Below are 13,553 nucleotides of genomic sequence, written 5' to 3'. Positions count from 1 at the left end.
CAACTGAAGCTAGGAAGCTCTCCCGCTGAGGATCCTGACTTGCTTCTGGCAGCTCAGCCATAGGGCAAGAGCATGGGTCTGGAACTTTCTTGGGCAAGTTGCTTCACCTTCCGTGCTTCAGCTTCCTCATATGTAAGGTGGAATAGTAATAGTAAGTACCACATAAAATGGTGAGGGTTAAAGAAATAGTATATGGGAAGCATAGAGCTCAGTGTTTATTGGATAATGATTGTGTGTGTGTGTGTGTGTGTGTGTGTGTGTGTGTGTGTGTGTACTCTTGTTTTTTCATTTAATTTTGTGCTGTATTTTTCCTTGTCACTATAATACTCTTTTGAAACATGATTTTAGTGGTTGTACAAAGGCCTCTGCCTGCTGAATTTTGAACTTGGACAATAGAAGGAGGGAAAAGGGGCTTCCAGGGCTGAGTGAGGAGGAGAAGATGAGGCCAAATCCCTGGTATTTCTTGTTTGTAGTTGGAAGTAATGAGGAAATCAGGTTGTTACCAGACTCATGGTTCACGGAACAGAGGGCTGTTGACACTGAGTTGAGTTGAGTTGACTCCAAGATCCAAGCAGTCAGCCGACTGAGGTAGTGTGTGTGTGTGTGTTTGTGTGTTTCACACACTCTCCACATATATAAGTGTTGTTTGTCTTAGGGAAGGAGGAATTAGGAACGTTTTTATCCTGGCAGTGGATTTATTTTAAATTTCCGTTTCTCAAAAGTCTTTTTAAAAATATAGAAACATCAAAGCTACAGGTGGTTGTTGCCCCAGTTGTTCTCCCTCTTCTCTCTCTCTGTTACACACACACACACACACACACACACACACACACACACACACACAGGCACTTGGGGTTGTAGGGCTGTTATAAATGGACAGGCCACTAGACCTTTAAACTTTTTGATTACATGCCTCTGTTGATGGTATGTGCGCCCAGTCCATCTGTATTTCAAATACAAGCAAAGATTGATATCTTATTTTTTAAGAAAAATTACCAATGGACGTCCTAATACTTTCTGCTTGTACCCCAGTGGATCATTCAGTGTGCCTCTGGGGTGTGGTCATCTCTCTTTGGGGCCTAAACTCCAGCTGTTAGATAAGTCAGCGCTTTGGGGGTCAGAGTGTCAGAGGAGCGAATACTGTCTGTCCTCTAAAACAGCCCCAGCGGATGAGTCCTTCTCCCTTCCAAGCCCCTCTCTAGTTTCTGCCCTAAGCCCACCTCCTCACTGTCTCTCCTGTGTAGGGAGATTCTGGTGGGTGTAGTTGGGGAGTGGTTCATCCCTGGGGTTTTTGCCAAACATCTGTCTTCTAGGAGATGATATGACTTCATCCTGTGAAAGTTATACTAGGGGCATTAAAGAAACTTTGTTAGTAAGTGGCTTGTTTAGCGGTTTGAAAAAAATAGGAAAGAATCAAATAACAAAATAACAACTCAGTGCCAGCTTCTAGGCAGTTTTTTAGAACAGATTCATGAGCTCATTTCTTTTTTTTTTAATATTTATTTATTTGTTTGCTTTTTTTGGCTGCATTGGGTCTTAGTTGCAGCACGCGGGGTCTTAGTTGCGGCATGCGGGCTCTTTGTTGTGGCGTGCGGGCTTCTCTAGTTGTGCCGCTCAGGCTCCAAAGCATGTGGGCTCTGTAGTTTGTGGCACACAGTTTCTCTAGTTGAGGCGTGTGGGCTTGGTGGTTGTGGCGCTTGGGCTTAGTTGGCTTGGTGGTTGAGGCACGTGGGATCTTAGTTCCCCGACCAGGGATCGAACCCATGTCCGCGGCATTGGAAGGCGGATTCTTAACCACTGGACCACCAGGGAAGTCCCATGAGCTCATTTCTTTACAAACCTTTGAACTTCCCTTCTGTGGTTATGTGGTTATCAGTACTCGCTAGGGAGAATAGTAAAACAGTACTATTTCAGAATATGTGAACTCTTGCTCTTAATATTTTCTCAAAATGTTAGTTGTTTAGCAAAAATTTGATGAAAAAAGTATACATCTGAAACATACAAGATACTGGGTCGAATTAAAGAAAAATGGGGATATAAAAATAACTTTAGTTCCTTTTTTGAAGCTTATTTGGTGTCCTATGACTGTTTGCTCTTGCTAGTTGGGAAGCCCAGGGAGCCAGTTAAAGACACGATGTTGGGTTCCTGTGTGTCCCTCTTACAGTCTTTGGATACGTTTCTCTGCTGCCAGTCAGGCCTGGTTGTCTGGCGGGGGCCTTCACTCTGCAATGCTGCCCTACAGATATGGGGAGGGCACTGTGGTGTGTGTTCCCCTTACCTGGTGTGCGATGTAAGGGAGGCTCCCAGCTCTAGCCTTCACCATATCACCACCCACCCTCTCATCACCAGTAGTGGTAAAGTGACCGAAGGCTGATACAAGACGATCTTCACGATGACACCATGTACCTGTATTGCAGCGATTCCTGGGATGCCTTTTTACCAGGGGTCTAATGAAAATCCTGATTCCTTTTTTCTTCTGTCTCACCCATTCCTTATATACCATCTTACTTTATGTTTTCCTTTTATAGCATCTTACACTTTTCATAGCCTTCCAGGATTAAGGGAAGTTCAGATTTTCCAAGTGCTGTCAATTCTTTTTGAAGAAGGTGCTTAATAAAGACCCTGCTATCATGATGTTGGTGAATTTCCTCCTTCTGGATAGGACAATGAGCTCGGGTCCCCTGGGAATTGTTTCTCATCAGTTCTTCCCTCTGTAGGTCTGAAGGACACACCAACTCAGGAAGACTGGCTGGTGAGCGTACTTCCTGAAGGATCCAGGGTTGGTGTGGACCCACTGATCATTCCTACAGGTGAGTAAGCATAGGCCCTTTCATCTTGGGTGAGGAAGTGTGTTCTAGAGGCCTCTCCATCCTCCCTGTTTGCTTGTGGGTTGTGGAACATTTGGAGGTCAGCATGATTTGATGTCACAACAAAGGTCAAGGTGAGGAGAAGAGTTAGCACAGGGCCACGGGATAGCCTTTCAGAAGGTGCCAGGCTCTCAAAGCCCTGCTGCCTGTAAAGGGTGTTCAGTTCATAGCTAGACCACGTGTGTTTCTCCTCAGATTACTGGAAGAAGATGGCCAAGGTTCTGAGAAGCGCTGGCCACCACCTCATTCCTGTCAAGGAGAACCTTGTGGACAAGATCTGGACAGACCGGCCTGAGCGTCCGTGCAAGCCCCTCATCACACTGGGCCTGGATTACACAGGTCAGAACCACGGCTGTGCCCAGAAGGCCCCCGACCATCGGCCCCTTCACCTCAACGAAAGTCGTCTGAATCCAGGTCGAGCTTGAGCTGACTGGAGGATTTTGCCCCGCCCTGGCACGTGGGGCATTTGATGCAGCAGGAGTTCAGTTTGTTTCCACAGTTGCCACCTACTTGCCACCTACTTTGGCACAGTTTATTCTTGCAAAGCTCCTCTGGGCAGACCTGTGGGTGCTGCTGAGATGGCTTTTTTACCATTCAGTTGCTAACTGCCCCTCTAACGTGTCTTATTGGAAACAGACTACAGGTTTCTTTTCTTGTTTTGATTTAGTCACCTTGAGAGTTTTATTTCTTTATTTAAATTTTTTTCCTTCTCATATTTATTAATCCACAATCAGTGTCAACAGCTGATTGGGTTGTATACACACCCCAGCCTTAGCAGATTGTCTTTTTTTGTTTTGTTTTTTAAATTAATTTTTATTGGACTATAGTGAGCCTAGAGGTTTCTAGATTCCATTTCCTTTTCTTCTGTCAGCATTTGTACGTTTACCTTCCCAGGCGCCCTCCTCCTGTCTGTCCTCTGCTTTAGTAGCTTTGGGGTGTGGGTGGGTTTCTTTGGCTTGTGTGATAGTGGTGAGTGAGGAGCAAGTTCTGTGAACGTTTTGTGGGAGACGAAAGTGTGATTTATGGAAGAGTGAGGAGCGCAGAGGGAAAGGCCTGGGAGGTGGGGCTGCAGGGGAGGGAGCCTTGCTGTAGAAACAGCAGAGGAGAGGTGGATGGGGGATGTCTGGAATGTAGGCACATTGCCCAGAGGGGTCCTGGGAAGAAAGCATTACAGCCCAGACTCTCAGTCAAGTTTTAAACAGCATTCCCGAGCTGGTCTTCAAAGCAGCGTTTAGTTGTGGGGACAGCCCCCAGCTTGCTTTCCTTGTGACACCCTCACCTGAGGGTATTACAGATTAGGGGGATGGGTCCAGTGAGTGGCCCAGGGTCAGCTCAGCATTTTCCATCAGCGTGTTTTGAGTTTTGTTCAACTGAAGCAGAGGCTCTGACCTATTGCTTATAGAAGGGGGGAGAGCAGGTGTGGCTGGTAAAACTTCTGTTCAGCAGACACATGAGTGCCTGCTGTGTACAGGACACTGCTAGGTGCTGGGCGAATAAGACAGATGCCTGCTGTGTTCACAGGTGGCTGCGCCCTGCGTTACATGTGCTGTTTCATGCTGGGTGGTGGTGGTGGTGGTAGTGATGGGGTGAGCTCCTCTAGGACCGCAGTTTCATCCTGGGGAGAGCAGGGAGGCCGTGGCTGTGTCTGACAGTGCAAGTGTGATTTGGAAGTGGTTGTCACACTGAGTCAGACTGTAGAGAATTCCTCGGTCTTAGCACTGAAGGGCAAGTCTCGTATCTCCAGGAATGTAAAGTGGTAGGTGATATTCCCCTGACCTCTAAGACTCGGTGAGTTCTCTCTGCTGGGTAGTGTGTAATCAAAGCTCCCTGTACAGAAGTGTAACTAATTGCTGGTTTTTTGGTGTTTTTTAAAAAAATTATTTATTTTATTTTTGGCTGTGTTGGGTCTTCGTTGCCTTGTGCAGGCTTTCTATAGTTGCGGCAAGCGGGGGCTACTCTTCATTGTGGTGCGCAGGCTTCTCATTGCAGTGGCTTCTCTTGTTGCAGAGCACGGGGTCTAGGTGTGCAGGCTTCATTAGTTGTGGCACACGGGCTCAGTAGTTGTGGCTTGTGGGCTTAGTTGCTCCAAGGCATGTGGCATCCTCCCAGACCAGGGATCGAACCCATGTCCCCTGCATTGGCAGGTGGATTCTTAACCACTGTGCCACCAGGGAAGTCCCACTAATTGCTGGTTTAATTGTCTGTCTTCCCTTCTAGATTGTAAGCCCCATGAGCTCAAGGACTGCATGTAGCTCAGAGCTGTAACCACAGTGACCAGCATGGTACCTGCAGATATCTATGCCTGGGAAGTGTAGATGCTTCATAGACATTTGTTGGATGAACAAATGAATTACTTTTTCTTTGAGGTAGTCGGGGCTCTTGACAGTCAACTAGCTTAGAGTCACTTCTCATGTATGGGGCTTGAATCTGGGCCTCCTGTCTGCTCAGATAACATGCTCCCTGGGATATGGTGCTGGTTAAAAATGTTTGGAATGGGTTCTTTCACTTGGCTTCCGCAGGTCCCTGGGACCAGACCAGGGCTGGAGTTGCAAGTATGTTTGTTTCTTGCAGGCATCTCCTGGAAGGACAAAGTTGTAGATCTTCGGTTGAAAATGGCCGAGAGGAACGTCGTGTGGTTTGTGGTCACTGCCCTGGATGAGATTGCATGTGAGTGCTCTGGTTTCACTGTTGGGGTGTGTTACCCAGTCTCTGCATTGGTTCTCTGGGAATCTGTGTGTTCATGCAATTCAGCTTTCTGAGTGGCCAGGGAATAAGCAAAAGACTGTCACCAGTGGGGTATATGATATGCCGAGTAGGATGGAGAAGTAATTATAGGGAGTCGGGGAGGGGAATGTAGCTTGGTCTAGAGCTGTATTACAGCCAGGGGCTGATGTTAAATCTGTGATGATGTCCCTCTCTGGCCAGTCTACTCAGGACTTCACATCTCTAAGGAGGGACATTTCCAACAAACTTTTGGTGCCTGTCAACATTCGTGTGTCTCTATGGGTATAGAAGTAAGATCACAGGAGATATTTTTTTCTTTATCCTTTTCCTGTATATCCCCAAGTTCTTCACAATGAGGATGTTCTAGAAATATTTCTACTTCAGAAAACTCAGGAACTGAAAGTTCTTCAACAAGCCTTTTGGTACAATAGCAGTTTTTTAATCTTTAGACCTTAAACTATCCCCATGGAATTGTTCAGTGCCTTCTAGAACCTGAAGGAATCTTCTTAATATGTCTGCTATTTTCTGACTGGATTTGACCCAGGGTACCTGAGACAAGGCACTGCCTTATTCTTTGATTTTTCTCACTAGAGAAAGAAAGTTTACTGCACAGTATCCTAGCTCTCTAATTCCCAGTTCCAAACTTTGTCAAGAGTGTCAGTGATTTATATCCCTAATTAACTAAATAACTTTAACGTCGGAGAAAATAACATATAAAGCTAATTTCTCTCCTTTATTATTAAAAAGACACACATTTCCATTGCGGAAAACCTGGAAAGCGCAGAGGAAGTAGAAAGAAGAAAAAAAATCACCTATAATTTCCTTACACACAGAAAATCACAGTTAACATTCTGCACATTTGTAATTTTGTAGCTAGATTTTTTCCAGTGTATCGGGATACTCTAAGCATACATAAGCATAATTTTAAGTGAATATTAAATGTCTCATCATATGGTTGTATCATAATTTACTTAACCATTCCCCTACATACGCCCTTTGAGTAATTTCCAATGTTCTCGTGCTTTTGTTAACATCCATCAGAGTCCTGGTGCATCACAATCCATGTCTTAGTTTCTGGTAATTTTCTTCCAACTTCTGGTTGGCTTTAGAGGTGGTGTTATGGATTAGAGGGGGTGTGCATGGCAGGGCTTTGACCATTTTGCCATGTACCTGCCGGAAAGGTTGCACAGGCGTGTGTGAATACACCCCTCTCGCCACACCCTTGCCAGCCCCAGGTGCTGTCATTTAAAAAGAGTGCTAGTTTGGTCTGATAGGTAAAACATGTTGCCTCATTGCTTTACTTTGCGAGGCCATGATGTTAAAATAGAGGCAGTGCTTTTTACGCCAGGGTCTTCTCTGCACTCTGATCCTCAGGAGAGCAAGCATTAGGCAGCTGGAAGTCCTCAGACGGGAGCTGTGCTCTCTGCTGGTCCCTCTAAGTTTCTCCAACACGCAGTGACCTCACTAGACCCCCTGACACTGGCCAAGGCAGGTCCTCCACCCAGCCGTGGTTCCGGGTGGGCCGCAGGCTCGGGTTTCATTCGTGGGCTGGAACCCTGCTGACTCACTGCTTTTGTTCCTCTGCCGGGAAGCCCCGCCTTCCTGGGGCTCTTGACCCTCGCACAGAGGGCCTCATCTGGCCTCCCTCATGGGTGGGTCTCAGTTTTTCTACTCTAGGTCGTTCCCCTCAGAAGGGAGCGAGTGCTTGGCTCCGTCCCCTGTATTTGGGAGTGCCGGAGCGTTTTTCTGTGGCACGTCAGGCCTGCTAGGCCTGGCAGGTCACCGCCAGGTGGACCATTTCAACTCTTGTCTGGAGGGCATTTGTTGGGTTTTCTGACTAATAACTCTTCCATCCCCTTCTCGGGATGGTGATGCGGTAGCGTAAGAAACAGTTCTGGTGCCATCATTTGGCGGATATGAGCAACTGTAGCTCAGAGGTGGGACCAGGAAGTGAGGCTCCCAGCTTCTCTGAGAGATGCCGCCCAGTCCTTCCCTAGCGAGTGGAAGCTCTTCCCTTGCTCTACAACCTACCCCTTAAACTCTCACTCAGGCAGGTGACAGGAACTTTTTTTTTTTTCAGGGCTGTTCAATCTCCGAGGATCAGATGTGGAGCACAATCCAGTATTTTTCTCCTATGCAATCATAGGACTAGAGACCATCATGTGAGTGTTGGCCCCGCACCTGAAAGTCCTTCCCCACGCTCCTCGGAGCCCCAGTCGCCCCCTTCTGGCCCGGGCCCACCAGCCTCGGCCTGACGTGTGCTAGAATGCTGCTTTTCTCCTGCCCTTTCCCTTTCCTGCCTCTCTTCCTTCCCCTTCTTGTCTTCCTTAACAGTAGATAATTATTTATATCCTGCCTCTCTTTTAATCCTGAAAATGATTTGAAATCTCTGAAAGTCTCTGTAGTACTAGGAGATAAAAAAAATAGGTGGTCAAGGACATCAGAACAAAACTGGAGAGAGTGAGGTTAGTTCACAAAATTCCTGCTGCAAAGTCTTGTTCAGGCCATACATTTGATTCCAGGTTTCCTAGCAGCCAATGCCAAGGGGAATGTGGGCTCTGTTATACAATCCTGGGTCCACGATGCAAATAGACCCAGTCATTTTGGAAGGTCAGAAGTGACACAGAAAAACCCCCTGAGCTGTGCCTTGTCAGTTTATCTTTTAAACTGCTGCTTGTGGCCAACCTGCCATTGCTCTTCTTATTTGGATGGCTTTCTGCATTCAGACAACATATTTATTGAGTGCCTGTTATGTGCTGGGGTCTCTGTTAGATGTTGGGGTGAATGAGACAGACAGGGTCCTGGGTTAGAGTTGCAGAGATGAGAGGTTACCTGAGGGCATTTGGGCACATAGTGGGCACTAACTTGTCATTGGAGTGGGTACGGGTGTTATTGGAGGGGCCTGACCTGGTCAGAGGAGGCTCTTGGGGAAAGTAATATTGAGTCCGAGATTAAGGGTACGTGTGGGTTAGCTAGGTGAGTAGGGGGCGGGGAGGAAGAGGAACGGTGATCTAAGCAGGGGAAGCAGCATTTTCAGAGGCTCTGGGCAGGAGAGAGCACAGTATGCGTGGAGGACCCAGAGTGGTCCAGTGTGGTTGAACCTGGAGTGGGAAGCCGGCGGGTGGGCAGGGCCCCCATAAGCAAGGCCTTGTGAGCCAGGTTCAGGAGCTTGGGGCTTTTGTCCTGAGGATGCTGCGGAGCTACCGAATGAGTTTTTCACACGGAACTACATGGTCAGGCTTGTAAATCATAAAGAATGTTATGATTGGAGTGAAATTATGGGGTGAATTATGATTGCTGCGAGAAATAGGGTGGATAGGGAAGACTGGAGGCAGGGAGACCAGTTAGGAGGCTGTGGTACTGATCCAAGTGAGAGATGGTAGTGACCTGTACCTGGGCAGCGACTGGGCCAGGCTACAGCGAAAGCTGGAGAGGTTTGAGGGGTGTTTAAGCTATAGGTTCAAAGATCTCAATGTAGGAGTGAAGGAGGAGCATCAAGGAGGAGAGTGCCCAGGTCCTGGCTTGGGGAGTGGGATGGAAGGTGACGGCATACGCAGGGCAGGGAGTGCAGTTTGGGGAGCAGGATTTGGGGAAGGCGTGGAGGAAGGAGGAACTGCTTGGCTTGCATGCCGGGAGGTAGAGCCTGTCGCTTGTGTGTGGGTCTGTGTTCTTGTCCTCTCACTCCTGTGCCCGCCTTTTCTGTCACCTCACCTCTGGCCCCTCTGCAGGCTCTTCATTGATGGCGACCGCACAGATGCCCCCAGTGTAAAGGAGCACCTGCTGCTTGACTTGGGCCTGGAAGCTGAATACAGAATCCAGGTGCTTCCCTACAAGTCCATCCTGAGCGAGCTCAAGACCCTGTGCGCCAGCCTTTCCCCGAGGGAGAAGGTGTGGGTCAGCGACAAGGCCAGCTATGCCGTGAGCGAGGCCATCCCCAAGGTTGGTAGCCCCAGAGACCCGTCTAAACCTGCCACTCCAGCTGCCAGGCCCCTTCCAGTCCTGGCATCGTGCGGCTTGTCTTTGAAGCAGAGGTTGTTCAGGCAGATTTCCAGGACTGGCTGTTGGGTCAGAGGTGTCATCTCCCTGGATGAGCCCTTTGGGCTGGAGTGTGAGGCTTTTAGAACCCATTGAGTTCTCCAAAACCCATTGTGTTCTCCAAAACGTGACATGAGAGATGATTTTAGGTGGTACACATTCATACTTAGGTTTATTTAAATGTCTCTGTTTTAAAAGTGTTTTAACAGTTACAGAGAATGAACTAGTGGTTACCAGTGGGGAGAGGGAAGTGGGGAGGGGCAAGATAGGGATATGGGATTAAGAGGTACAAACTACTATGTATAACATAAATAAGCTACAAGGATATATTGTATAGCAGAGGGAATATAGCCAGTATTTTATAATAACTTTGAATGGAATTTAACCTTTAAAAATTATGAATCACTATGTTGTATACCTCGCACTTATATAATATTGTATATCAACTATAAAAAAAGTGTTTTAGTGTGTACTAGAAAAAAATATGATTAGCATATGAGACCATATATTATAAAAATTGTTTTCTTAAGAGAGAGTTGAGTTCAGTAACCTATGTTGATTCAAAGATAGTCTAAAGAAAAGTCTTAGTAAATAAGGGTCCAGGGGGTAGCAGCTAGGGTAAGACCTGTGCAGGTGGTATGAGAGTATCTGAAATTTGGGAGACACTACCCTACACCCACCTCTCCCACCACATTTCATAGTTAAGGAGACCTGAGGCCCAGGGAGGCTTTGGGAGTTGGGGATTTGTCAAAGGTCAAATGATACTGATAGCCCTGCCCTTGACTGAGCCCCTGCTGGGTGGTGCTAAGCAGCTGACACCTTCCCCCTCATTTTAACTGAGGCCTGGCACAGGAGTTCAAGGTACCTTAGTTGTAGCCTTTTTTTTTTTTTTTTAACATCTTTATTGGAGTATAATTGCTTTACAATGGTGTGTTAGTTTCTGCTTATAACAAAGTGAATCAGTTATACGTATGTTCCCATATCTCTTCCCTCTTCCGTCTCCCTCCCTCCCACCCGCCCTATCCCACCCCTCTAGGTGGTCACAAACCACCTAGCTGACCTCCCTGTGCTATGCGGCTGCTTCCCACTAGCTATCTATTTTACGTTTGATAGTGTATATATGTCCATGCCACTCTCTCACTTTGTCCCAGCTTACCCTTCCTCCTCCCCATATCCTCAAGTCCATTCTCTAGTAGGTCTGTGTCTTTATTCCCATCTTACCCCTAGGTTCTTCATTACTTTTTTTTTTTTTTCGATTCCATATATATGTGTTAGCATACGGTATTTGTTTTTCTCTTTCTGACTTACTTCACTCTGTATGACAGACTCTGGGTCCATCCACCTCACTACAAATAACTCAATTTCATTTCTTTTTACGTCTGAGTAATATTGCATTGTATATATGTGCCACATCTTCTTTATTCATTTATCTGTTGATGGACACTTCGGTTGCTTCCATGTCCTGGCTATTGTAAATAGAGCTGCAATGAACATTTTGGTACATGACTCTTTTTGAATTATGGTTTTCTCAGGGTATATGCCCAGTAGTGGGATTGCTGGGTCATATAGTAGTTCTATTCGTAGTTTTTTAAGGAACCTCCATACTGTTCTCCATAGTGGCTGTATCAATTTACATTCCCACCAACAGTGCAAGAGTGTTCCCTTTTCTCCATCATTTCTCTAATGATTAATCATGTTGAGCATTCTTTCGTGTGTTTGTTGGCAATTTGTATATCTTCTTTGGAGAAATGTCTATTTCGGTCTTCTGCCCATTTTTGGATTGGGTTGTTTGTTTTTTTATTATTGAGCTGCATGAGCTGCTTGTAAATTTTGGAGATTAATCCTTTGTCAGTTGCTTCATTTGCAAATATTTTCTCCCATTCTGAGGGTTGTCTTTTGGTCTTGTTTATGGTTTCCTTTGCTGTGCAAAAGCTTTTAAGTTTCATTAGGTCCCATTTGTTTATTTTTATTTCCATTTCTCTAGGAGGTGGGTCAAAAAGGATCTTGCTGTGATTTATGCCATAGAGCGTTCTGCCTGTGTTTTCCTCTAAGAGTTTGATAGTGTCTGGCCTTACATTTGGGTCTTTAATCCATTTTGAGTTTATTTCTGTGTTTGGTGTTAGGGAGTGTTCTAATTTCATACTTTTACATGTACCTGTCCAGTTTTCCCAGCACCACTTATTGAAGAGGCTGTCTTTTCTCCACTGTATATTCTTGCCTCCTTTATCAAAGATAAGGTGACTGGGCTTCCCTGGTGGCGCAGTGGTTGAGAGTCCGCCTGCCGATGCAGGGGACACGGGTTCGTGCCCCGGTCCGGGAGGATCCCACATGCCACGGAGCGGCTGGGCCCGTGGGCCATGGCTGCTGAGCCTGCGCGTCCGGAGCCTGCGCTCCGCAACGGGAGAGGCCAGAACAGTGAGAGGTCCACGTACCGCAAAAAAAAAAAAAAAGATAAGGTGACCATATGTGCATGTGTTTATCTCCGGGCTTTCTATCCTGTTCATTGATCTGTATTTCTGTTTTTGTGCCAGTACCATACTGTCTTGATTACTGTAGCTTTGTATTATAGTCTGAAGTCAGGGAGCCTGATTCCTCCAGCTCCATTTTTCGTTCTCAAGATTGCTTTGGCTATTTGGGGTCTTTTGTATTTTCATACAAATTGTGAAATTTTTTGTTCTAGTTCTGTGAAAAATGCCATTGGTAGTTTGATAGGGATTGCATTGAATCTGTAGATTGCTTTGGGTAGTAGAGTCGTTTTCACAATGTTGATTCTTCCAATCCAAGAACATGGTATATCTCTCCATCTATTTGTATCATCTTTAATTTCTTTCATCAGTGTCTTATAATTTTCTGCATACAGGTCGATGACATGATAATATACATAGAGAATCCTAAAGATGCTACCAGAAAACTACTAGAGCTAATCAATGAATTTGGTAAAGTAGCAGCATACAAAATTAATGCGCAGAAATCTCTGGCATCCTTATACACTAATGATGAAAAATCTGACAGTGAAATTAAGAAAACACTCCCATTTACCATTGCAACAAAAAGAATAAAATATCTAGGAATAAATCTACCTAAGGAGTTGTAGCCTTTTTGACTGTCCTGCCCTGGGCCTCTCTCCTCCACTTAGCAGTGGGCCATCCTGGGAGGAGCCCAGGCTTGGCCCTCTAGACCTGGCCTGCCATTGCACCCCTGTCACTGTCACACTGCATGACATAGTTACTCAGAGCTTTACCTCCTTGGGGATCATGCCTGCCTTTGTCTCATGACAGGTAGGTATCTCAGAGAGAGAGAGAGCAAGGAGAGTGGAGAGAAGGAAAGCCCTTTGAGAAGCTCTGTGCTAGTGCAAGTGCAAGGTGGTGCAAAATCCCTCCCCCCTCCCTGTAACACAGGGCTGGATTCTAACTTGTTTTCAAATTGGGAAGGCTCTTCCCCGGCCCTTTAAGGCCCTTTAAGATCAGACCTTTAACAGTAGCTGATCCCTGAGCAGGAGCCTCCCCTCCCCCCTCATCCATCATGTGCGTCCCTAGACAGTGGGAAAAAGCCTCCTTTGTGCAGCCAGAAAGGGGTTGTTTCGGTCGAGCTTTGATCTGTTAGTGAACTCTGACCATGACCTTGGAGGTTTGAAAAGCAGTATCTCTCTGATGGCTGGCAGCCAGCAGTCTCAAAAAGCTACGGGGTGGGGGATAGATGAGAAATAACTTGTTTTATGTTTTTACTTTATCTTTTTGGATGAGCTCAAGCACCTTTCGCCATGCTCAGAGTCACTAACCAAAAAGGGCAGGTGTTCGGGCCCCAGGGGACAGCTGGGTGGGTCCTGAGTGGGAGCTCTTCCAATGATTTGTCTTAAGTGTGCTGTGCTGGGTGGAGAGGTGATAGCCTTGGTCTTGGGTGAGTGAGCCAGACTCGATTTCCCATATG

At 46.4% G+C, this 13,553-nt stretch overlaps 1 protein-coding gene across 6 annotated transcripts in view; it reads left to right on the top strand.

Annotated features, from left to right (window-relative positions):
* The window catches only part of XPNPEP1 (X-prolyl aminopeptidase 1), a 54,458-nt gene that overhangs the window by 26,499 nt on the left and 14,406 nt on the right, over positions 1 to 13,553 (top strand). For all 6 annotated transcript variants that reach the window (XR_004481305.2, XM_033421066.2, XM_004265864.4 and 3 more), the window contains 5 exons: positions 2,718 to 2,810; positions 3,063 to 3,206; positions 5,439 to 5,534; positions 7,672 to 7,753; positions 9,320 to 9,530. Coding sequence is in view for 5 of the 6 variants with exons in the window: in XM_033421066.2 (XP_033276957.1) it covers positions 2,718 to 2,810; positions 3,063 to 3,206; positions 5,439 to 5,534; positions 7,672 to 7,753; positions 9,320 to 9,530 (626 nt within the window). In the remaining variant the exon portion in view is untranslated. The remainder of the gene's footprint in view (positions 1 to 2,717; positions 2,811 to 3,062; positions 3,207 to 5,438; positions 5,535 to 7,671; positions 7,754 to 9,319; positions 9,531 to 13,553) is intronic.

The sequence above is a fragment of the Orcinus orca genome, chromosome 14 (genome assembly GCF_937001465.1).
Source record: "Orcinus orca chromosome 14, mOrcOrc1.1, whole genome shotgun sequence".
Lineage (NCBI taxonomy): Eukaryota > Metazoa > Chordata > Mammalia > Artiodactyla > Delphinidae > Orcinus > Orcinus orca.
This window is presented reverse-complemented; position numbering and strand designations above follow the sequence as displayed.